Source organism: Sminthopsis crassicaudata, chromosome 1 (assembly GCF_048593235.1).
Source record: "Sminthopsis crassicaudata isolate SCR6 chromosome 1, ASM4859323v1, whole genome shotgun sequence".
NCBI classification, from domain to species: Eukaryota; Metazoa; Chordata; class Mammalia; order Dasyuromorphia; family Dasyuridae; genus Sminthopsis; species Sminthopsis crassicaudata.
The window spans coordinates 420120751-420145502 of NC_133617.1; the positions used below are offsets into that span (position 1 = coordinate 420120751).

A 24752-nucleotide genomic window follows, 5' to 3' on the forward strand; every position below is an offset into this window, starting at 1 on the left:
AGGGAAGACGGGGACGGGATCGGGAGTGCCCGGGGTGGGGAAGGGTCGCTCCGCCGCGGCCGGCTCGTTTTCTACTTCCCCAGTCTCTCCTTCGGGCCGTCAGGTGTTTCCCCTCGCCACGGCCTCAGCCGCGCCACGTTTCCCGGATGCCCCCAGGGCCGGGCTCCTACGTCCCCATCCCGGCCGCCTTCTCCCGTCCTCTCCAGACTGGCCGGCTGGCAGCCCTATGGGAAGGGCCCGCCTGCCCTGCTCGTGAATTGTCTGCGGGGTTGTGGACCGGGAGCGTCCTCCTTTAGCCCGGGCCCTCGGAGCGGGGGCTGTCGGTTCTTTGGCGCGGCCCTGCTCCTGGCGCGAAGCAGACCCTTAGGTAAATGCTTGTTGACCCATCCCCCCGCCCCGTGCTCCGCACCCCCTGGCCCTCCGTGCTCAGTGCTGACATTTTCTCTCTGCCTGTTCTGTAGAGCCGCTCCGGGGCCGCCATGATTGAGCTGGTGGCAGAGCTGAGCCGGGGGCCCGTGTTTCTGGCGGGGGAGGCGCTGGAGTGTGTGGTGACTGTCACAAACCCCCTATCTCCCACGGCCACCTCTGCATCCAGGTACTCCCCGCGGAAAAGCTCGTGCCCCAGGAAGGACCCTCTGTGGTCCTGGGGCGGGCTCTCCCCACCCCCTCGGTACTTTGTGAGCGGGTGTGTGTCCGTGTGTGCACATACATATAAGCGTTGGGTGGTTTGCCTTTTTAGCGGGCACTGGTTTAGGACTCCCCTTCTGACATGGTTGAGGAGCGGGACATTGACGAGGAGCAGTTGTTTGTGGGACTTGAGGATAGAGCCCAGGACATCAGGTTTCTTGGGACTGGAGTAGAGAGTTGTGGAGGAGGGGAATGGTTATCGGAAGTTTGTGGGGACCAGGACTTACTTTCCGTAATATTTGTGTCTTTCCCCACAGTGAAGCATTGGCCTGGGCCAGCGCCCAGATACATTGCCAGTTCCATGCCAGTGAGAGCCGCGTGGCACTGCCCCCCCCAGACTCCAGCCAGCCAGATGTCCAGCCCGAGAGCCAGACGGTGTTCTTGCCACACCGAGGTGAGGGACGCGTGTCTCCTGTGAACTCGGGCCTGGAATCTACCTGCACTGCGTCCTTGTTGTCTGAGGAGGCTGCTGCTGCGCTGGGGTTGGATTGCAGCAGCGATGGTGACACTACTGTTTTCACAACGTTGGGGAGAGTAGCAGGAAGTGTCAGAGGGCCTCTGCCTTTGTCATCTAGGGTGGTGACTGTCAACAGTCACACGGAGATGAGATGACCTGCCCCGTCAGGCAGTTTGTGTGTGAGTGTGACCATAAGATGGGAGTGGTCACTGATGATCCTTGTCACGCGGATGAGAGTAAGACACCAGGATTGCATGCTCCTGAGCTAGCCAAAGGAAAGGATGGGAATCACGTGGCATCTTAGATGCTGTCATCATATTTGGTATTCCCTGCCACTACTCTCATGGCTTCCTCTGTCCCTGACTCTGTGTCTTTCAGTCTCATCCAGTTCTCTTGCTCTCTCTCTAGGTGAGCGGGGTCAGTGTATCCTATCCACTCCTCCAAAGATTCTGTTTTGTGACTTGAGGCTAGACCCTGGAGAGTCCAAATCCTGTGAGTAGGGTAGTTTTCTTTAATGCCTTCTAAATGCCTTCCCGTGGTCAGGATTGGGGATATATTCACTTACTCCTGACTTCTTCCCACCTAGATTCCTACAGTGAAGTGCTTCCTGTGGAAGGGCCACCATCTTTTCGGGGTCAGTCTGTCAAGTATGTCTACAAGCTGACCATTGGCTGCCAGCGTGTCAACTGCCCCATCACTTTGCTTAGGGTGCCACTGAGGGTACTTGTGTTGACTGGTGAGTGGTAGGGGCATTGGGAAGAAGGGAAACGGTAGAGAAGATAATAGTACTTGGGGTATGGAATGAGGAAGACTTCAAGGAAGCTTCCCATTTTCACTGAAGCTGTTATAGGATGATAAGGACTGGGGCTCTGAGGATTAGATTGAGTTTCCTCTTCTTGTGATCTCTTCACCATGTTGGAGTTTAATCCTGCTTGGTCACTATTCCGTTCCTTTAGATTTCACTGCTCATCATCTCCTTCTGGCACTGTCATCTGCTCTGTTTCTGCTTTGGAGATCCACATCTCCCTAATTTGTTTCCACTCTCCTGGGTTGCTTCTCAACAATCTTTCTTAACTTCCAGTATACCCCATTCCTTACATACTTTATCCCTTATTCTCTCCCCAGGCTTCCAGGATGCCCTGTTTCCCCAGGATGAGGCTGTGGCTCCCTCCAGCCCATTCCTAGAAGAAGAAGAAGCAGGTAGAAAGGACTCAAGACTAGCAGAACTGGCAGGAGAGTTCCTCATGGCTGCTACCTCCCGCCGCAGTTTGTGTAAGGATCTTTCCCTCCACAAAAAGCCTCCCTTCAGAGATACTTCCATTTGTATACTCATAGATTAATTTGTGAGGAAGACTGCCCTCTAGTCATTCCCCCAGGAATTCCCCCCCTCCTGCATCCTATCCACACCCCCATTCCATACCATCCTCTTTTTCCTAGTTTGTTGCAATTCTAATCCAATCCCTACTGGATCCTTAGGTAGGGACTTTTGTTGGCATAGGAATCCTGGCTCACAGATCCCCATTCCCCCACCCCCAGATCTATACAATATCAGTGACGGTCGCGGGAAGGTTGGGACCTTTGGAATCTTCAAGTCCGTGTACAGACTTGGGGAGGACGTAATAGGGACGCTCAACCTGGGGGAGGGGACTGTGGCCTGTTTGCAGGTGAGGGGGAGAAAATACCATGGGGGGAATGAGGGATGGGGTTGCAACTTGGAGTTGAACTATTAGTACGGATGGGAGGCTTGGGTGGGATATATGAAGGAAGCCTTTTTGGGGATGGCGAGATAGCATATCCAAGGTGGTGGTGGGGATGCCTTACAATTGGGGAGAGACTGTGTATGGGTAAAAAGGGCTACTCTGTCCATGTAGCGAGCACTAATTTCCACTTGTGAATGTTTTTCCATGCTGTCAGTTCTCAGTAAGTCTACAGACAGAAGAGACTGTCCAGCCTGAGTATCAACGACGCCGGGGGGCAAGTGGGGCTCCATCTGTGTCCCATGTCACTCATGCCCGACACCAGGAATCCTGTCTTCATACAACCAGAACAAGTTTCTCTCTTCCCATTCCATTAAGCTCTACCCCAGGCTTCTGCACAGCCATTGGTGAGACTCTACACCAGGGGTGGGAAATGGCTGACCTATAGGGTTTATAAGGCCCACGAAATCATTTGCTAAGGCAACTAAAGGTGATGGTGAGCTGAAAGCTAGGCACAAGAACCTCCTACTACTTGAGTTCTACAAGTGTGATCCGCAAATGATGTTATAAATATCCAAAATACCCTTGGCAAAAAAAAAAATTTCTGGTAATCACCTCAGTGCTACCTCTGGCTACTGTGTGATGGAACTATACTTTGTGCATGGGTGGGCAGGATTGACCTGTATTCCAGGTATTCCCCTCTTCCCCCACCTTTAGATTCTCTTGATTTTTTAACTACCTTGTCCTACCCCCAAACCCTTGCAAATGCTTACATTTACTGTCCATGTGATAATGTTGACTCCTGTTTCCCAACATACTCCAACCTACTTGATAATGGTCCCACACAGAATTTAGGGTTGTTAGCTGCTTGCTACCTACTGCTGGATTTAACCTCAGGATCTCTTAAGTGTAAACATTTGCAGAGGTATCCATGCTCCTCAACCCCACCCCTAGTTCTCAGCTTTGAAAATTATTCCTGTTTCCCCATATTTCTTAACACAGGGGTTTCTCTCTCTCACTGCCACTCCTTTTGTCTTCCTTACCTTGTTGCTGCCTTTTTACCTTCTTTCTGACCTTTCACCCTATTTTTTTTCTTCTAGTGTCCTTGAAGTGGCGGCTACACTTTGAATTTGTGACATCTCGGGAACCTGGCTTAGCATTGCTCCCTTCCATGGAACAGCCTGAGCCTGTGGTCTGGACAGGACCTGAACAAGTGCCTGTGGATACCTTCAGCTGGGATCTCCCAATCAAGGTGCTGCCCACAAGCCCCACACTGGTCTCCTATGCTGCTCCAGGCCCCAGTGCCAGCACTGTCACCATCTGATTTGGGCTCCAGTTACTCGCTGTGCCACTGCTGTGCTTGGACACAGCATGAAAAACAAAGACTTCTGCATGGCCCTTTCCTTCCCTTCTGGGGCTGTATGAGTCTGAGAAGGGACTTCATGGCAGGCATTTGGTGGTCCATTTATTTATTTAGAATAAATTCACAGCTGCTAGTGGTTTCCTTGGAGGTGGCAGCAGCCGCAGTGGGCAGGCAGGCAGTAAAGTGAATGGTCAGTGGAACCTAACTGGGACGTGGTCCTGGGGCCCCAGAGTCAGGGGTGTTGGCTGAGCCCCATTCAGGATCAGGGGGGCCTCCTCTGCAGGGCAGGTGAGGGGCAGATTTTTGTACCAGGGAGATGTGGCAGGTCCCTTCCTCTCGTCGTACCTCACACCCAGCTGGGAAGTCGATGGGATGCTGGGACCTAGATGAACGTGATGGGTAAGGAAACTTCACACTGAGGTACTGTCTCCCCAATAGCTCTGCCTCCAGTTAATTTCTATTTCAGGTGCCCTTATTTTAAAACAAGAAGAGGATTTGACTTCCACCCTGGACAGTCTCCTATATTCCTTTCCAAATCCCAATACAACTTTCTTTTCCCCTTGCCTTAATCCCTTTTTGTCATATCTAATTAATCCTGTGTCATCTACTTATTTTCCTCCTCCCAGTCTCTCCTTCCTATTTCTAGCCAGTCCCATTTTAGTAACTCCAAATCACTTACATATCACAGCAGCCTACACCAACAGGATGTAGGCAGGTACAGTGGTAACAGTCATTTCGGAGCCAGGATTCACCCAGGGTAAAATATTTCCCCTCATAGTGACAGGGAGCTGAGGAGAAATGAGGAAAATTAGTGGGGGTGGGATGAGAAGGGCTTTGGCCTGACATTGGAGAATTATTGTACTCTGGGCAAGGAGAAGAGTGGGAAAGAAGGAAAAGAGGGGCATCCTTCCTTAAATAAGTATGTTTGTGGTAAGGATCAAACTCAAATCATCTCCCCCAATTTCCCATTTTTCCTGCTCCCCGTTTTCGTCTGCTTTACCTTGAGCTTGGAAGTAGCATTTGCTGTGAGCTCCTTGCAGTTGCAAGAGGAGTGAAATCACCAAACAGATGGTTCCCCAGCTTCTTGGGGTCCCCCTAGTTCTCCCCGTCCACTGCTGAAGCGCCATTCCTGCAGGAGTAGCTTACTCTCTGTTTTGTCTCCTCCACTTCTGTCTTCCCTCTTAGTCTGTCTCCCCTGGGCTCTTGTCTCACACCATTCTATGCCCTCTGCTCTTGCAGGCATGGGGATGTTTATAAAGTGAGGACCCTGGCCCCCTGCTGAGGAGAGCTGGAAAAGCTGTAACTTGGTGTTTCCTGGGGTGAGGGCATGAAAACAAGAGATCCAGCTTTAACAAGCTGTGAGAGCTGATTCATGTCCCAGTACAGCTTGGGAGGGGTGAGGGTTGGTGGACATGGAAGGGGTACTGGGCATTTCCCCAGTAAAGAGAAGTGGGAGGGGTGGTGGACTGCTAGGTGGTCCCCAGATCTTTTCCCTAACCTAGGGAGGAGGGAGCATTTTTTTTCCTCTTTTCTGTTCATTCCTTCTCCCAAAGTGGGAGGGTGTAGGGTATTGGGATTCCTGCCTGGACCGGAGGGAGGCATTTCCTGGGGACGGTTAGTTCTGTGTCCCAGCCAAACCCAGGATCTGCAGTGGGGCGCGACGGCCAGAGGCTCCAGAAAAGGGAACTAATGTTGCTGTTGCTACCTGGATTGAAGAGAGGTCGCTCCACATCTGAGATTGCTCCAGAGATGGGGCTACTAACTCAGGTGGAGCTTTCATCCTTTTTACATATCCCTCTCCTTTTCCCCCTTATTTGAGGCTCCCCCTCCCCTCAATCTGTTAGAGATGGATTGACTTTTCCTTCACAGGTGGACTCTTCACACACAGGTGAAGGCTTTCAGTTGTCCTGAGATGAGTTTGAGGTAGGGAATATCTGTTAACATCCAAGATATGGGTTTCTCTATCAGATGTTCCATAGATGTCACTCCCCATCCACATCAGCAAGCTTCCTCTCATTGCTCATCTCTCATCTCCAATCTCTCAAAACATGGTTAAAATTTCCATAAATCCCCATTTGTCCCTCTCCCCTTCAACAAACTTATTGACTCTTGTCTTAAGACAGCTTTTCCTAGTTCCCGGTGCGAATTATATTAAACTAGTATATGAACAAATGTATAGCCTTTTTTCATACCTCCCAGTTTGGGCCTTGAGAAGAAGGGAAGCAAAGCCCTGAGGTGTCCTTTGTTCTGGTGTTTTCCCTGGGCCATATTAAACTTCTAAGAAGTCTTCTGTTTATACATTTACAAGGGCATGGGTAGTTACCAAAAACTTGCTAGAGCCTTATATGTTGGCATGTTGGACCAAATGTAACAGGCTCTGAGTGCTTATGTGGGAGATCCCTAAGTCCTGCTTTTAGAACAGATGGGACTGCTGTACTCCTTGCCATTCCCTGGCTCCAGCTGTCTTTTGGCAGACTGCCCTCCTGTGCTTCATGTTACCTATTCCCTCCATCTCATGTCCCTAGCATCTCCCAATTTTCACCTATGTATCATCAAAGGATTCCTTTAGGTGGTTGGTAGAGGTACTGTTGTGTAAAGGGAAGAACATTGAATTTGGAGGCAGATCTGACTAAATCCCATCTTTGTTGCTGTGTGATCATTGACTTCTCTGGACTCAGTTCCTCCATAAGAGGGTGGGAGAAGGGCAAATGGTTTTGTAAGGTCCTAGAATTAACAAATCCTGTGCTATTGACATTAAATTCATATTCTGGAGCTGGTTGGCTCTGGTCCCTATTACCTTCTGCCCCTTTGTTTTTGAAGTAAGTGAGTTAAGGCTTAGGGTCACCCCCCTGAGTATCTGAGGCTGTATTTGAACTCCGGTCCTCTTCACTCTGGGGCCAGTACTCTGTCCACTGCTGCCACCTAGTTGCCCCTCCCTTAAAGATAGGTGTAGCCTGAATCTTACACTAGCAGTCTTTCCCTTCCCAATGGAAACTTCAAACCTGAGGGAGATGGCCTGTTCTGTATTCCTTGTCTCTTAAATTTGATTTGAACTCTGCTTGATTTCAAGGTTTTCTTATTCTCAACATTCCTGGTTGGGTCAAGTATCTCATTGACTCCTAAATTGATATTCCCTCACCTCCATATTTTGTCAATTCTTTTCAAATGCCATTACCAGAATTGAAGGACACTGCATATGCATCTCTGATTTCTCAAAACGATTAAAACTTCCATAAATCTCCCATTTGCCCCATCTCTCTTCCCTCCAACAAATCCTTTGGCTCTCCTTGTCTTAAGACACCTTTCCTTCCATACTGTGCACAGGTTTAGAAATAAATCTTAAAGAAACCCATCCTTTGGACTTGTACCAAACTTTTTTATGTCCTTAGTTTTCCCCCTTCCCACCCCCACCTCCCCTTCCCCAGCCAGCCCTCTCCCTACATTGCAAGTGATATCCAGGAAATCGCCAAGGTGCTCTGCATCTAGATCCTTACCCCCTTCACAGAATGAGTACCGAAGAAAGCTTAAAAAAAAAATCATCCCGTGCGTGAATTGTGTCAGGAGGATGCTCCGTACCTATCTGCAAGGGTTGTCTTGGGGTAGGTCATTTTCGATTGCAGTGAGTGAATCTAGCCTAAAGCCATCAGCGACACCCTGGACCACTATGTCTTCGAGGTTTGTGGGGCTTGGAGACTGGCTTGGTTAATTCTCTTTTTCCTCTCCCTCCCCAACTGGTGGCTTGCCGTCTCAGGGGACATAGGGGAGGAGCAGAGATTTGTCTAACTCTAAGGGGAACCTAGAGATCTGAGTTCTTGTTGGACTATTAAAGCCGGACGTGTGAAGTATGTGGACTGTAAGGGTATATGGGTTGGTGAATGAGGGGCGAGAGCAGGGATTGTAGGTAGCTAATACGCCGGAGGGTTGAGCATCTGCATCCTGAGAGAGGTTTGGAATGGTGCTGATGGGGTCTTCCAACTGCCTGTGCGTATGTTTGTTTACCAGCTTGTGGCTTGGGATAAGGAAGTGTTTGGGGTTGGCTTTGCAGATGTTTAGCTGGGGAGGACTGGTGTGGCGTCTTTGGTGTATGTAGTTGGGGGAGCAGAACGATGGTTACCGACTGCGCGCTGTGTACTTGCAGAGCGTTACTGGGGGTAAGGACTGTGGGCGTGTGTGGAGAACCTGTGCTCAGCTGGGGGCGTTGGCGCGCGCCTGTATCCGCGGTGCGGGAGGGAGGGAGAAGTGGGGGTGTGAGCTGGCGGTTGGCTCACGCGGTGCTAGTTCTCGGTGCTGGGGGTGGTGGTGGTGAGAGTGAGCGGGCAGTTGGCACGCGCCGGCCCCGCGGGGACAAGCAAAACATCCGCCGGAGGCCGGCCTGGGCCGGGCGGTGCTCCAGGAATCCAGGGCAGGTGCGTGGCTGCTGTGAGGAAGTGAGCACATTCCGGCCCCCTGGCCTGCAGGCGGACCGGCTGGCCTTCCGGGTGAGTCACCCCCGGACTCCCGGCCTCTGCACTGCCTGTAGGCCGGGTAGGCGAGGAGCTCAGCGGGGAGGGGGGGGAGGGTTAGGGGAGACTGGGGAAGAAAAAGGCCAGGTAGAAAAGAGTGGTCTGGGGAGCCCGCCAGCAGGTGGTGTGGGTCGGGAGAAGAATTGAAGCATCTCGAGGTAGCCCTGTGGGCTCAAACAGTGCAGTTAAAATTCACTTCTGTGCCCCTTACTTAAGGTTTAGAAATTAAATAGGCATTTTTAAAATGCATTCATTTTGCTCAGGGCTTCTCCCAAAGTGGTGCCTAACTGCCTGCTTTGTTATTTGCACACTGATTAGTCTGCAGAGCTTTGCAATCTCTTGAGATCTACAATTTGGTGGAGCGGGGTGGGGAAGGCAGGCACTATTAGGGCTTTATACAGGTGAATGAGAAAGAACCGGCTGACGCTCGAGCTAGAGTGAATTGACCCTAAGGCAGAGAACCCTTGTTCTTATTTCTAGCTCGAGCCCTTTAATTTTTTTTTTTTTTTTAAAACATTCTCTTGCCTGCCTCTTCTTCCCACTCTCTTTAATCACTGCCTTCTAGAAGTTTATAATCTCACTTGGGTGACAACAGTACCTAGCTTTTATTAAACACCTACCACAAGATTATAAATGTGTTGTCCTTTACCTGCATATACCCAGTCTTAGGTGCCTGTGTATGACTATTAGCCAAAGGGTCATAATTACTAGTCTCTTTAACTGCCTCTACTTCAGCATTTTCCTCTCTTCATCTTGTATTTCGTTTCACATAGGGCTTAGTGTAGGTTTCCAAGTTCTGGTTATATTATTCTACATTTTGTTGTTGAAGATGAAGATCTTTCCTCCCCAGTTTTCTTTACAACCGCTAAAACAAAAACCTGTTAAAGTAGCTCGTTAAGATGATATGCTTGCTTGGGAGTATATAATAGAAAACTGAAATGGGTTTTGGGGGACATATTTTGGCAGCAGTTCTTTGAGAACTTCTTGAGAACAGGGATTGTCTTTTGCGTCCCATTATATATAGCTCAGACAACTAGGGTGGCTTAGTGATATGGACTTAGAATCAGACCCCAGTTCAAATTTGACTTCATTCACCAGTTGTCTGATGTTAGAAAAGCCTCCTTTGCTTTCATCCACTGGGGAAGGAAATGGCAAACCACTCAGTATCCTTGCCAAGAAAACCCCTGTGGAGATTGTGGTATGCTTTGGGTCATGGGGTCATGAAGAGTTGGATAGGACTAACAACATCCCTAGCACAGTGCCCGACACTGAACAGGCAACTAATAAATGCTTATTGACTGAATTGAGAAATTCTGGTTGGAAGCAAGCAGGATGTTTTCTTTTTGGGGCTCTTAGGGGAGAAAAAAAAGGTTGTAACAGCCCCTGGCTCAGACCAAAAAAGTGTCCCTGAAGATGTATACCAGTTCTAGGTCACATTTTCTAAGAAGCCTTGCATGTCTCTCCCTCTTTCTGGAACTCCTGTCCCAGACTGTGGAGGTACCACTAAAATCATGAGGCTGGGGAAAGAAGGACAGTACAAGTCCCACAGGAAGGGAAAATGTGTTTCTAGCATCCCAGGGTGAAACTCATAGCATTCTTAATCATAGAAAGGTTATTATGTATGGTGATTCAGTTTTGCAATATTGTAAGTACAATGTTGTACTTCATGGGATAAATATGTGGGCTAGTCTTAAATGCACAATCATATTATGGAGTTAATATTTCTAAGCAGCTATTTTTTATAATATTTTGTTTTTTTCCCATGTAAAATCAATTTTAACGCTTTAAAAAATTTTGAATTCCAAATTCTCTTCCTACCTCCTTTGCCTCTTCCCTTCCTGAGTCAGTAAGCAATTTTATATAGGCTACACATATTCAATCTGCAAAACTTTCCCACAGTAAATATACAAACAACACCCAGTGAAAAGATAAAAATGAAAAATAATGTGTGTCAATGGACATTGGAATTCCATTAATTCTCTCTTTGGAGGTGGATAGTTTTTTCATCAAGACTCCTTTGGAATTGTCTTGGATCATTGCATTGTTGAGGATAGCTAAGTCATTTACAGTTGATCATCATTATTGTTATTAATGTAATGTATATAACATTATTCTTATACTTAATTCATTTTCCATCAGTTCATGTCATTTCAGGTTTTTCTGAAATCATGCTGCTTATAATTTATTATGGCAATGGTATTCCATTACAATCATATACAACTTGTTCAGCCATTCAAAAATTATAGTCATCCCCTCATTTCCAATTCTTTGCCATCACAAAGAGTTAACATAAATATTTTTGTACAAATAGGTCCTCTTTTCAAATTTTTTTTTTTTTTTTGGAGGTGGGGGAATATAAACCTAGTATTGGTATTGCTGGATCAAAGGGTATGCAAAAATTTTATAAAACTATAGAGCATAGAGTGAAATGAGCAGGACCAGGAAATCATTGTATACTTCAACAACAATACTATATGATGATCAATTCTGATGGATGTGGCCATTTTCAACAATGAGATGAACCAAATCAGTTCCAATGAACCAGCTATATCCAGCGAAAGAACTCTGGGAGATGACTATGAACCACTACATAGAATTCCCAATCCCTCTAATTTTGTCTGCCTGCATTTTGGATTTCCTTCACAGGCTAATTGTACACTATTTCAAAGTCCAATTCTTTTTGTTCAGCAAAACAACTGTTTGGACATATATACATATATTGTATTTAATTTATACTCTTAACATATTTAACATGTATTGGTCAACCTGCCATGGTGGGGAAGGAAGGAAAAATTAGAACAAAAGGTTTGGCAATTGTCAATGTTGTAAAATTACCCATGCATATATCTGGTAAATAAAAAAGAAACTATAGAGCATAGTTTCAAATTGTTCTCCAGATTGGTTGAACTGATTCACAACTCCACCAGCAGTGCATTAGTGTCTAATTTTCCCACATCTCTCACATTATTTTCTTTTTCTGTCATTTTTTAAAAGATGGATGTAAAGTGGTACCTCAGAATTTAATATACATTTCTCTAATTAATAGTGGAGCTTTTTTCCCATTTGACTATAGTTAGCTTTGTTTTTTTGTTTGAAAACTATGTGTTCATATCCTTTGACCATTTATCATTTGGGGAATGATTCATATTCTTCTAAATTTGGCTCATTTCTCTCTATATTTGAGAAATGAGCCCTTTGTCAAATATTTTAAAAGATTTTTCCCCACTTTTCTACTTTCTTATTAATCTTGGTTGCATTAATTTTGTTTTTACAAAACCTTTTAAATTTAATCCAATCAAAATTGTCCTTTATATATCTAGTAATATCTCTTTTTTGGTCATGAATACTTCTCTATAGATCTGAGAGATAAATTATTCTACGGTCTCCTAATTTGCTTATAGTACATGTATCCATTTTGACTTTATCTTGGATTATGTTGTAAGATGTTGGGCCATACTTAATTTCGGCCATACTATTTATTAGTTTTCAGAACAGTTTTTGTCAAATAGTGATTTCTTGTCCCAAAAGTTTGGGAGATAAACCCAGATTTATACAACTCTAAATTGATATGGCCATAGTAATTTGTTTTGTGAATCTATTCTACTGTTCCACCACTGTTTCTTAACCCATCTAGATTGTTTAGATGATTGCCCCTTTATAATACAGTTTGAGATCTGGTACAGCTAAGCCACTTCTCTTCATTTTTTTTTTTTCATTAATTTGTTTTTGACCTTTTGTTCTTCCAGATGAATTTTGTTATTTTTTTCCTAGCACTATAAAATAATTTTTAATTAAAAAAAATTTTTTTATAGATTTTTATTTACAAGATATGTGCATGGGCAATTTTTCCAGCATTGACAAACCTTTTGTTCCAACTTTTCCCTCTTCCCCCACCCCTTCTCCCACATGGCAGGTTGACCAATACATGTTAAATATGTATAAAACAATTTTTTAGAAGTTTGGTTGGTAGGACACTGAATAAGTAAATTAATTTAGGTAGATTTGTCATTTCTATTATATTGGCTTGGCCTATTATTAATTGATACTTTCTCAGTTGTTTAGATTTTTGTGTAAAAAATGTTTTATAATTGTGTTTATAGAGTCCCTCTCTCTCTCTCTCTCTCTCTCCCTCTCCCTCCCTCTCTCCCTCCCTCCCTCCCTCCCTCCCTCCCTCTCTCCCTCCCTCCCTCTCTCTCCCTCCCTCCCTCCCTCCCTCCCTCTCTCCCTCCCTCCCTCCCTCCCTCTCTCCCTCCCTCCCTCCCTCTCTCCCTCCCTCTCTCCCTCCCTCTTTCCCACCCTCTCTCCCTCTCTTCCTCTCTCCCTCTCTCCCTCTCTCCCTCCCTCCCTCCCTCCCTCCCTTTTTATTTGCAGGTGAGACTCCCAAACATTTTATGTTGTCTACAGTTATTTTAAATGGAATCTCTAACTCTTCCTGTAAATAGCTATTTCTAACACATTTATTTGGTACAACTCATTTGTCAGTGGCTATCTTTATCCATATGAAATACAATGTGATTTAAAATGGTTCTATGATTTCAAAGATTTTTACAGATAAAGATGAGCTGGAATAAGTGATTGTGACATTATAGGAGAGAAGAGAACTGAATTGGTCCTTAAAAGATGAATTGAATTTAGATACGGTTGGAATTTGGCATTTGATATGGAAGGAGCCACTCTTTATGAATGTGTATGGAAGTATATATATACAGGGATTCTTGTGGTGACTGACTCATTTGGAAGGGATTATGTATCGAGGAATAGTCAAGATTAAGCTTGGTTTGGTAGTACAAGAGTGCCAGGAGTGCCAGGCCTAGAGTCAGAAAGACTTAAGTTCATATTTGGCATTTGGCACATACTACCTATGTGACCCTGGATAAGTCGCTTACCCTGTTTGCCTAAGTTTTCTCATCTATAAGATAAGATGGCGAAGGACATAACAAACTACTCCAGTATCTTTGCCAAGAAAACCACAAGTGGGGTTGTGAAGAACTGGAAACAATTGAAATGACTAAACAAGTTTGGGTTCACAGAGGTAGGATCAAGTTAGGAAAAGCTGTTATTATTATATGAGAAGTTCTGATGTGATCTTTTTCTCATTATAGGTCTTTAAGCAAAGCAAAGAAGTATTGGGATGATATATAGTAGAGATAAGTTAACCATACTTGTCAATCATTGTTTTCAATTACTTTTTTCATTTTTGTTTTTATATCCCTAGTGCTTGATACATTAGATGTTCAACAAATGTTGAACTGTCCTTTTTCAGTGAGTTGGATATGCATTGATGAATCTATTATACAGAATCTGTTAATATGGTAATTTTATTTAATTCACTTTGCATATTGTATACTTGTTGTTCAGTAGTGTCCCTTCAGTAGTGCTATTCGTTTGGGTCTTTGGGACCCATTTAGAGTTTTCTTGGCTGAGATACTAGTTTGCCATTTTATTCTCCAGTTAGCATGTATATTTTATGCCTATAATTTTTTTCTACTATACTCTTATCATCATCATCACCTTTAACTCAACTTGTATCTGAAAATTTCCCTGAGCCAGACGAAGTTTTAATTGTTTTTTTTTTTTTCTCCTACTCCATATGGAAATATGGTCTAAGTATTTTATAAGCAATTTAGAGTTTTGCCACTAATTATAAAATAATTCCATTTTAAATTTCTTTTAAAGCTTTTGGAAAAGATCCAGGGCTTCCATGTATTGTACAATGACAATGACTTCTTGGCAATTTTGAGATCTTTTTTTTTTTTTTTTTTTTTAATCAGATAAAATATTTTGTTTAAAAAAACCTCAAAATTTAATGAAAAAAATCCAGATATGGATTAAATTTATAAAAATAATTAACTTTTAAAAATATTACTAGTAAAGATTAGTAGGTAAAAATGGAAATTTTATTCAAAATATGAAATGCATAAATATATCTGGACTTAATATATCAATACACATTTTAGATTAAAATAATAATAATAAAGTAAGACAAATAGTTGGAGTGATTCATTGTTCTTGGTTGGGCTGTGCCAACTATAACAAAAATGCCATTACTATCTAAATTAATTTGTGGGTTTATTGCCATTTTAATTAATGAAGCTACTAAGTTTCATTACTAAGGGAATTGATTACTTTTTAGGACCAGACAAAATAATAAATGTTTGGGGAAAACAAAATCTCTATTGAGTTTTAAGGAAAATAACGGGAGGAAAAGAAAATGAATAATTGCCACTCTGTAAGAATGTGGTATAGCAGATAGAAGACTAATCTTGGAGTTAGAATACCTTGAGTTCAAGTCCTTCATTCCATGTGACTTGGGCAAGCCATTCCCCCTCTCAGTGCCCTTGGCAATGTATAGAACTGTAAATTGTAGAACAATAATTACCAGTCTTTCTTTGCTGAGAGCTATTTATATGAAATGACAAGTGCATGGGTCCAAACCCTTTTTCTTGGAAATTTTTTTTTTGGGGGGGGCAAAACTTGAAATCTTGCATGCTGTTACTCTCTTTTAACACTGACATATATGACTATTAATCTCTGATTCAAAAAAATCAAAATCTTTTAAACAAAAAGTATCATGATGACTAATTCCTTGGATACTCTAAAATGCTTGTTTTCCACTTAAATTTTGTTCAATTTTGATGTTATTAATATATTTTAAAACAGATTATAATTACTGCATTTTTGCCCAATAAATCTCAGCCTTTGGCCAAAAGCAAGGATATTCTGACCAGTTTCTACATAATTCCATTACTCTCCTATTCTAGACCTGTTGTTTTTCTGTTTTGCTCTTTCAATCAGCCTAAGCCTATACTAGTAGCTATGGCTCATTCTCTTTATCCTTTGTCTTCCTTCCTCCTCTGTTCTGTTGGGTACCTTTAGAGGAAAACTTCACACTGACTTCCTCTACTGTAAATTCTTTCTTTCCTCAGTTTCTACTTTTATCCTTGCCAATAAGCACCACTCCTCTTTTGTTGATTTTCTAGCCCACAACTCTTTCTGGCTCATTTCTTTTAGCTCTTTTAAACTCTTCTTCATACTACTTCTTGGTTTACAATCATGTTAAAAAAAATGTTATCTCCCCATAACTTGTAGTTCTTAACCTTTTCCACTTTTCTTCCTTCATAAAGTAGCATTTTTATGCTATAAAAATCACTGGACTGGGAGCTAGAAAACCTGACTTGTAGTTGTAGTTCTACCATTATTGAACTTCCTAACCTCAGGATAAGTCACTTCTTGTTTTGGTAATAGTTTCTTACCTTTAAAATTAATGGATTGAACTAAAATCAAATGTTTTAAGATTCTTAACACCTCCAAAATTCTATGAATGTTTATGTGATTAATTTTTCTTACCTCTGATTCATACCTCTCTTTAAGGATGTAAAAATCTTTTTTTCTTTTCTTTCTTCCTCTCTTTCTTTCTCTCTTTTCTCTCCTCTCTCTTTTTACTCTTTCTCTCTTTCCTTTCCTTCCTTTCTTTCTTTCCTCATTTGCTTTTTAACCCTTTGCAAATTTTATTTCTACTCCATTTCTCATCTAAAAATGCTTCCTTGAAAGTGACCATCTAATTGGCTTACTCTTTATCCTTTACAAACTCTTTATAGAGTTTAATTCTGTCAACCTCCCCTACTAGAAACCTCTTGCTTTTGACCCAGATCTAATTTTGAAGATAAGTATTTGGTTACTCCTGAATTGCCTTTTTTATTCTTTCCATCCACTAAATGTGGGCATTTCTCAAAGTTTTGTTCCTAGTTCTCTTTTTTAGTTCCACATGCTTTTCTTGGCAGTCTAATTCTTCTTCCATGTCTTCAACTATAATTTCTTTCCAAATGAATATCAAATCTCTATCTCTAGTTCCATACTTTTTTTCTTCTTAGTTTGGTTGTATGATAGGAGACTCTTTAGCTAGGAAATTCCCTTTCTTCATATAGCTCTGCAATTGTTTTGGAACCTATAAGAGAGGTAACCTTGTTCAGGATCACAGAGCTAGAATGTATTAGAAGGAGTACTTGAACCCAGGTTTTCCTGACTTTGAAGCCAACATTCTGTGTTATATTTTTCCTTTAGTTCTAGCCCCACCTTTTTAGTTTCCTGTTGGACATTAATGTTTGGATAACTTACCAACCTCACACATTAAACAAACCAGCTCTTCATCTTAAATCCCTTATTTCTAAATGGAATGTCTACTTTGCCATGTACCAAAGTTCTCATGTTCAGTCAGTCAACAAGTCCTTTTTATTCTCCCTCCCTCCTCTTTCAAATCAATTGTATTCAAACTTTTCTATTTTTCCTATCTCCATCCTTCTTGCCTTTATCTTTTGATCAGACTATTGGAATAACTTTTGCAGATCTCCCCTCGTCTAATCTGTTTTCCATTCCACCCTACATATCTTACTTCCAACAGAACATAGTATGCATAATGTTATTCCCTCTGTTAAAAACCTTTATTGCTCCTCATTGTCTACAGAATAAAGTCAGTGTCCTCAACAGGTCATTCAGGGTCTTCCATGCTGAGTCCTCAAAATTATCTTTTGGTCCTGGTTTCTGTTTTTTCTTTTACTCACTCTTTGATGTTGCCAATCTAGATCAGTGGCTATTCCCCAAATATCACTTTCCTACTTTAGTTTAACCTTTTCCTCTGTTTAGAATAATCTCCTTCCCTTTCCCTGTTTCCTGCATTAGGAACTTATTTCCTTGAGCATCTCTATATAGGACCTGAGAACTTATTCTCCATGTGGCAGTTATTTCCTTATCTGCTGCCTCCTATAGTCAAGCATGTATAGCAGGGGTTCTCAAACTACAGCTCTTGGGCCAGATGGGGCCTGCTGAGAACCCCGCTGGGTTATGGCAAATGGACTGAGGGGCGGAGACAGTGTGAGGTTTTGTTTTTACTATAGTCCAGCCCTCCCACAGTCTGCGGGACAGTGAACTGGCCCCCTATTTAAAAGGTTTGAGGACCACTGGACTCTATAGTCTTCCTTCAGAGGCCAGTTCCATATCTGGTTCCAAGCTCAGTTAAACCTCTTTCCCAGTTACAGACCTAGTTCAGCCATAAATATATCTTAAATTCTTCCAGCCTGAATAATATCTTTCTCATTGATAGTAGATTTCTTTCGTGGCACTCATTTCTGGGTATATCGTCGAAAGAGATGTGTATGCAATGTCATCTTTTTAGCTATATACATTATGAACTTTGAGGGGTGGGGACTAGAATTTATTAATTTAGGTCTTCTCTCATCCCAAGCACAGTACTTAAGACATAGGAGGCATCATTTTTGAGTAAGAAGTCTTTTTCAAATTAGCAGTTTTCCTCAATTTCTTCTCAACATCTAATATCATTAGATTGTAAGCTTCTTGAAGGTAGGGACCGACTATCTTTTGCCTCTTTTTGTAAATCTAGTGCATAGCATGGCATCTGGCACATAATAGACACTGCATAAATTTTTGTTGATTGATATCCAAGATCTTTAACCATATCATAATTATGAGGGATAGCATGTTTTAATGGATGGTGATACTAGATTCATAGTTAAAAAGATCTGGATTCACATCTTAGCTCTAGCTCTAATAGTTAACTAGTTGTGTGATGGTGGGCAACCTGGTCTGATGTTCAACTTCATCTGTAAAATGAGGATGATAATACTTATATCAGTTTCCCAGGTTAACGTGAGATAATATATGTAAATTAGTTTGCAGATTTCAAAGTGCTAGACATGTGTTAATTATTACCATTATAAATATAAAAAGTTTAATTAAACTCTTCTTGGGTCCTATATAGAGAATTTATAGACCTGTGCTCTGACTTCTTGGTGTGTACAAAGACACTGATATAAATGTACAAATGGATATATAGTCAACAGAAAAATTAAATTACAACATGAATATATATATATATATATATATATACACACACACATTGTATATTGCCTTCTGTAAATGAATATGTATGTACAATATATATTGCAGTCAATATATATTGCAGTCTACATGTGAATATATATACAGTTATTGCATTTTATAAATGTATAATATTATATATGCATAATATAGTGTGTATACATGTATGTAGAAATGCATATTAGAGTTTAAACACAAGGCTAAACCATACCTGGAACAGAGATCTGAGCACAGCCATGAAAATTCTATGTCTACATTGAACAGCGATAAGAGGAAACAACTCTTCAGAACAATCTGAGAGAATTTAATGAAGGGAGAGGTGACTTGGTGGGGAGGGAACTGATGCATTATAGAGGATTAACCAAAACAAATTCTAATGTCTTTGCTGGCTTTAAAATTCTATGATGAGTGGAGAAGGTTATTAGAAGAATTGCACTACTGTGTTGGGTTTAGGAATCTATTGACAGTATGGACTTGTCTGGACAAGCCTGCTTTTTTCCTTGATGTCATTTTAAGAGGTCAGGAAGATCTCTCCCAGTATTCTACTTAGGCTTTGCTAAATTTCCAGTCCTATCTTCAACACTGCTGAAGTTATCTTATCAAATTCTCTTCCTATGATTTATTGGTTCAACTCTAAAGTCTTTTGCTAATTTTTCATGACTACACAAAATTCAACATTCAGTAAATCCTAAAAACACTCACCATTTTTGAGTCTCTAAATTCCCCCCTCCCCCCCAGGCTAGGGTTAAGTGACTTGCCCAGGGTCACACAGTTAGAAAGTGTTAAGTGTGTCTGAGACCAGATTTGAACTCAGGTCCTCCTGAATTCAAGGCTGGTGCTCTATCCACTGTGCCACCTAGCTGCCCCTAGCTCTCTAAATTTTTCTAGCTTTGAATGAGTCTAAGATTTTCTTTTCTTTTAATAAACCTCTGTATCTTGTGGTTAGGACTTTGTGTACATATCATTGTTGGTGACAATATATTTTCTGGTAAAGGAATTTGAGTTTTTCATTTAAGGTAAGATGTTTCCTACTCTCAGTCTTTTCTTCTAAAGATTTTGCTACTACTTAGTATTATCTTTTTCTGTTTCTAGATGTCATTCTTATCTATCTATCTTGCAAAGCCTAACCATCTCATCCAGGCATAGCATAAATCTTTAAGAATTGTTCTCCATATCTCTGCCCTAGGTTTGACCTTGCAATGGCATAGTTGCTGCATTACCCACATTTTTCCCTACAAGTCTTCCCCCTGCTTTAGTTTTGCTTCCGCTCTTGGCACCACAGTGCCAGTACAAATAGGGAGGCCACAGGTTACCAGGACAACCAGAGCACAGGAAACCGTAAAGGTTCAGGGCTCCCACAGGCATCACAGACTGTGGCTCAACTGCCTTGATTTCTCCCTGGGGAGTCAGCCACACCTCTCATCTGCGTACCTCCTTCCCCTAAACTACCCAGTAGCCCTTGCCTGAGGCAGAAGTGTGTGTTCAGGATTGGCAGATACCCAGGCCTAAGCAAAGAGCTGGGCCCTCTTCATCTTCCACAGATTCTGATTTCCCTGCCCTGGAAATATGGAGTGGTTTGGGATGAGAGGGAAGACACTGTAGGTATTCTTCAGAGTTCTTAGTGAGCAGAGATCTACTTCTAAATTTTTCATTTGTCTCCTTCATTTCATAGATACTGATTGGAATAGAAAGATTAAAAATTCCTTAAGTGGACAAGTTCCATTAGTATTTGTCGTGTGTGTGTGTGTGTGTGTGTGTGTGTGTGTGTGTGTGTGTGTGTGTGTATACTTCTAATATATGCTTCTAATCCTCTACTCAAATATTTAGTATATTCTCAATGGTTCAGAATTATTTTTTAGAATCATAAAAAACTTACCCATGATGAAACATACCACTCATCTCCAGTCAGAGTGGTGATGGACTCAAGATGCAGACTGAGATGTATATTTTTTTGGACATGGCCAGTATAGGAAGGAGTTTATTATAAAAGATGTGGGTTTTTTTTGGGAGGGGGGAAGAGTTGGTTTTTCATTTCTAATAGGGAAAGGAGGTGGGAAAGAAAGAAAATTGATTTTTGTTAATTGGAAAAAAAATTTGAATAATAAAAAAAGAATCAGTCCTCGACTAAGAATGGATCTTATAGATTATTTAGCCCAATGTCCTACTGAATATAAGAATCCTTGCTGCAACATCTTTGGGGAATGGTCATTAATCTCTGTTTAAATATCTCCAGGAATGGGGGACTTGAGATCTTAGTCCATTTTTTTTTTTTTTTTTTTTTTTTTTTGAGGCTGAGGTTAAGTGACACAGCTAGGAAGTGTTAAGTGTCTGAGACCAGATTTGAACTCGGGTCCTCCTGAATTCAAGGCTAGTGCTCTATCCACTGCACCACCTAGCTACCCCAGTCCATTTCATTTATTTATTTATTTATTTTTATAATATTATCCCTTGTATTCATTTTTCTAAATTATCCCCTCCCTCCCCCCATGACAGGTAATCCCATACATTTTACATGTGTTACAATATAACCTAGATACAATATATGTGTGTAAATACCATTTTCTTGTTGCACATTAAGTATTAGCTTCCGAAGGTATAAGTAACCTGGGTAGATAGACAGTAGTGCTAACAATTTACATTCACTTCCCAGTGTTCCTTCTCTGGGTGTAGTTATTTCTGTCCATCATTGATCAACTGGAAGTGAGTTGCAGTCCATTTTATTTTAAATAAGCTCTTGTTAGATTTCAACTCACCACACAAAGGCTGACAGGTTTCCTGAAATATCTATTGGTTCATGCTAGTTTCTTTTGATGACACACAAACTCAACATGTCAGAAACCAAAGTTATTTTCTTCCTAACTTTTATATTAACTACTGTCAGTGACGCTATACCTGTCAATGCTTGCAACCTCCAGTCATTTTTTGCCTTTTGCTTTTCAAGTACAAAATCAGATCCAATTCTTCTTCCCTTCCTATTGCTACCATCCTAATACAGGTTTTTATCTTCTGACATTGGTATTATAATCTCTATTCACTTAGCTGCTCTGTCTGCACTTGAATCTGTATTGTTCCAGTATTGCTGCCAATTGAGACACAGTCATACCTCAAGAACATGCTACTACCATCAATACAAAATCCTTAAATACCCTTCTCACATTCGTTTTCACTATACCACAACTTTGACCTGCAGCAGATGAAATAGGAAGTGGAGAAACTGGAAAGAAGGTGATTTTTGTCCCACTCTGAATTGGACAGATTGCAACTTAGAGATGTTAAATTTTTATGCTGTGGTGTAGTCATCATCATCGTTAAATATTTACTGAGAACCCACTATATACATGGTAAAAGCCAAGAAAATGTTCTTTGCTTCCACCACTGATTCCACAAAGCCTCATCCGACGGAACTGTTTCAGATTGTTGGCAGCCAATTTCATCCTGGCTGCCTGGTGAATGCGGAACCATTTTCAATCAAGTATTGTCCTTCAAAAAAATTAAGAGAAATTTGAAGGTGACAGATTTTTAATGTAATCTATATTTCTAACATTTTGAGACCAATGTCAGGAGGAACATTATTATCAAAGGACAGTGGATAATCAGATTACTTACATGTTACTTAGATGCTCTTTTCCCTGCCAAGAATGATCTTTTGAATGAAGATAGCATGAAAATAATTAATAGGGAGTTGTAATCTAAGTTAAAGATGAAGAAATTTTAATAAGAGTACTTAGCTGCCCCCAAGTCACCAAGCCTGGATAAATTCTATTTCAGAGTACTGAAATCCACAAAAGAGGTGTTAGTAAACTTTTCTCCCATCAATGCATTCTACAATGCATTGATCCTTCAAATAAATGAGTACTGTGCTAGTGAAAAATAACTTTGGTTTGTGGTAGCTAGCTTTAAAAGAATTTATAAGGACTGAATATTTATCTTCCTTCATCCCACCTCTGGAAAAAAAATATAGTAGCTAAAATATTTAGCATAGCTTAAAAATAAAAAAAATATATATAATAATTCTACTGCTACCCAATGTTTTATAGAGTTGTTTGGGACACTGGGAGGCTAAGTGACTTGTCCATGGTCAGGGTCACAAACCTACTCTGTATATAGAACTGAGTCAAGCACTTCGACACAAAGAGAAACAAAAATACAAAATAATTATGTGTAAGAGATGCGTAGAATGTAAATGGAAGGTAACCTCAGAGGAAGGATTAGCAGTTGAGAGTGGGATTGGAAGGATTAGGAAAAGTTCTAAACACTGAGCTAAATCTTGAAGAAAGTCCAAGAAACCACTAGGTTGAAGTGAGAACATTGAGGCACAGGGGACATAAGTATGAAGGAACCAGACTGAAGGTTAGCAGGATAGCTGATCCTGAAGGTATTAAGGAGCCACTGAAATGAACTGAGATGGAAGACAGCATGGATCATATCTGTGCCTTAAGATCATTGTGGAAGAGAAGGGAAGGAATTGGATTTGGGAGAGACTTAAATAGGGAGAACAACCAGAAGGTTATTGCAGCAGTACAGATATGAAATGATGAAAGCCCACACCAGGATGAGGGTGATGTGAAGGGAGAAAAGGGCAGTATTAAATATTATGAAAATGAAACAACAAGGAAATTAGCCAATTGCATAGATATTTAGAGGGAATATGAATGAAGAGTTGATTGATACCAAGATTGTGAGCTTGGATGATTGGGAAGATGGTAGTACTTTCAGTAGTAATAGAGAAATTAGGAAGAAGGGAAAGGGTTTATGGGGGAAAGAATGAGTTCTATTTTGATTATATTAATTTGGTGTTGCCTATGGGATATCCAGGTCAAGATATCAAAGTCACTTGGTCATGTGAGATTAAAAGTCAGGAAGGACATTAGAGCTGAATTTAGGACTCTGAGAATTATTTGCTTAGAAATGATAATTTGGAACCAATGGGAGCTTTTGAAGGAAGGAAAAAAAGCACCCAAGGTGAGTCTTGAGGGTTAGAAATTTATAGTTAGTAGGCATGGCTTGGATGAAGATTTAGCAAAGGAGACTGAGAAGAAGAGGTCATACGGATAGGGAGAAACAAGCAGGGACAATATGAAAACCTAGAGAGGGGAGAGTATCCAGGGAAAGAGGGTGATTGATTATGTCAGAGACTGTGCAGAGAGGTGAAGAAAGGATGAAGATTAAGAAAAGACTATTAGATTTGACAAAATATCATTGGTAATTTGGGGAAAATGAATATCAGTTGAATGGAGAGTTCAGGATACAAAGGGATTACAGAAGGGTGGGAGGAGAAAGTAGAGGGAGTCACTGATTATAGATGACCTTCTCTAGAAGTTGAAACTCAAAGGGAAGTTGAAAAATAGGTATAGTCAGATCAGGAAGAGCAATTAAGGCATGTATGTTTATAGGTAGCAGGATATTTGAGGGAGTATCTAAGATAGGTAGTAGCAAAGTGCATTGAGTACTGGGTTTGAAGTCAGAAAAACAACTTCCTCAGTTCACTTAGTATCTATGTGACCCTAGGCAAGGCTTGACTTCAGAGAATGGAACTTGGAGTAATGGCTGGATGTTTTGAAAAGAAGATTTAAACTCATTATAAACACCGCCATCAACAGCTCACTTTCTAACAAGTAAAGCTACTCCAGAAGTATGTGCCATCTTGAGAAGAAGTAGGTTCCCTCTCATGGAGGTCTTTGTGCAAAAATTGGGTGATCATTTTGTCAGGATTGTTATAAAGGTATTTTCTATTCATGTTATAGATGGAGTAAGAAGCTAGATGGTTCAGTGGATATAGAGGGGTGAGCCTAACATTTAGAGGGGATTCCTATATTAGATGTTTTGAACAAATGATTTCTAAGAACTCTTCCAATTGTTAGATTTAATGGTTCTTAAGATAAATTGACCATATCTTATAATATCCTTCGATTTGTTCAAGAGAGGTTTTTTTGTTTGTTTGTTTGTTTTTAGTTCTGTGTACAGCAGCACATTCTCTTCTTTGTTATCTTAGAGGAATCTTTGGCTCCTTTCTCTACCCTTAATTTCTCTATCTTCATTCCTATTGCTTCTACCTCAGGTCAGGTGTTCATTGCCCCTTGCCCCTGGACTACAACTTATCCCTTTCACACCTTGACTTTCTCCATTGCAATTTTGATATATCCGGATAAATTAAA

The 24752-nt window shown here is 41.3% G+C and overlaps 2 protein-coding genes across 8 annotated transcripts in view; one reads left to right on the forward strand and one right to left on the reverse strand.

The window, feature by feature from the left end:
- The window catches only part of RGP1 (RGP1 homolog, RAB6A GEF complex partner 1), a 35245-nt gene that overhangs the window by 228 nt on the left and 10265 nt on the right, over positions 1-24752 (forward strand). Inside the window, exons 2-12 of one of the 6 annotated variants that reach the window (XR_012484516.1) lie at positions 207-367; positions 462-595; positions 945-1081; positions 1553-1636; positions 1731-1880; positions 2270-2416; positions 2681-2808; positions 3059-3248; positions 3942-4093; positions 5758-5971; positions 6074-6376. Coding sequence is in view for 5 of the 6 variants with exons in the window: in XM_074280340.1 (XP_074136441.1) it covers positions 480-595; positions 945-1081; positions 1553-1636; positions 1731-1880; positions 2270-2416; positions 2681-2808; positions 3059-3248; positions 3942-4165 (1176 nt within the window). In the remaining variant the exon portion in view is untranslated. Of the gene's footprint in view, positions 1-103; positions 368-461; positions 596-944; positions 1082-1552; positions 1637-1730; positions 1881-2269; positions 2417-2680; positions 2809-3058; positions 3249-3941; positions 4343-5757; positions 5972-6073; positions 6377-24752 lie in introns of those variants that run through there. The other 5 variants (XM_074280336.1, XM_074280340.1, XM_074280339.1 and 2 more) reach the window with 5 other exon arrangements.
- Positions 4294-8426, reverse strand: MSMP (microseminoprotein, prostate associated). Of its 2 annotated transcripts, none has more exons than XM_074280348.1 (4): positions 7699-8426; positions 5205-5518; positions 4884-4992; positions 4294-4586 (listed from the first exon to the last, which is right to left on the reverse strand). In XM_074280348.1, the coding sequence occupies exons 2-4, from the start codon at positions 5329-5331 to the stop codon at positions 4406-4408; spliced, it is 417 nt and encodes a 138-aa protein (XP_074136449.1). In that variant the 5' UTR covers positions 5332-5518; positions 7699-8426; the 3' UTR covers positions 4294-4405. The 2 variants fall into 2 exon arrangements, with proteins under 2 accessions (XP_074136449.1, XP_074136450.1); XM_074280349.1 differs by having other exon boundaries at positions 7646-8376.

What these genes read in the sequence shown, in the direction of transcription:
- MSMP (XM_074280348.1), bottom strand. Translation starts at nt 5,331, where the DNA reads ATGGCGCTTCAGCAGTGGACGGGGAGAACTAGGGGGACCCCAAGAAGC. An exon ending in ATGCTACTTCCAAGCTCAAG is followed by an intron (nt 4,993 to 5,204) that starts GTAAAGCAGACG and finishes ATTTCTCCTCAG; the next exon opens with CTCCCTGTCACTATGAGGGG. An exon ending in GGTGTAGGCTGCTGTGATAT is followed by an intron (nt 4,587 to 4,883) that starts GTAAGTGATTTG and finishes ACGTTCATCTAG; the next exon opens with GTCCCAGCATCCCATCGACT.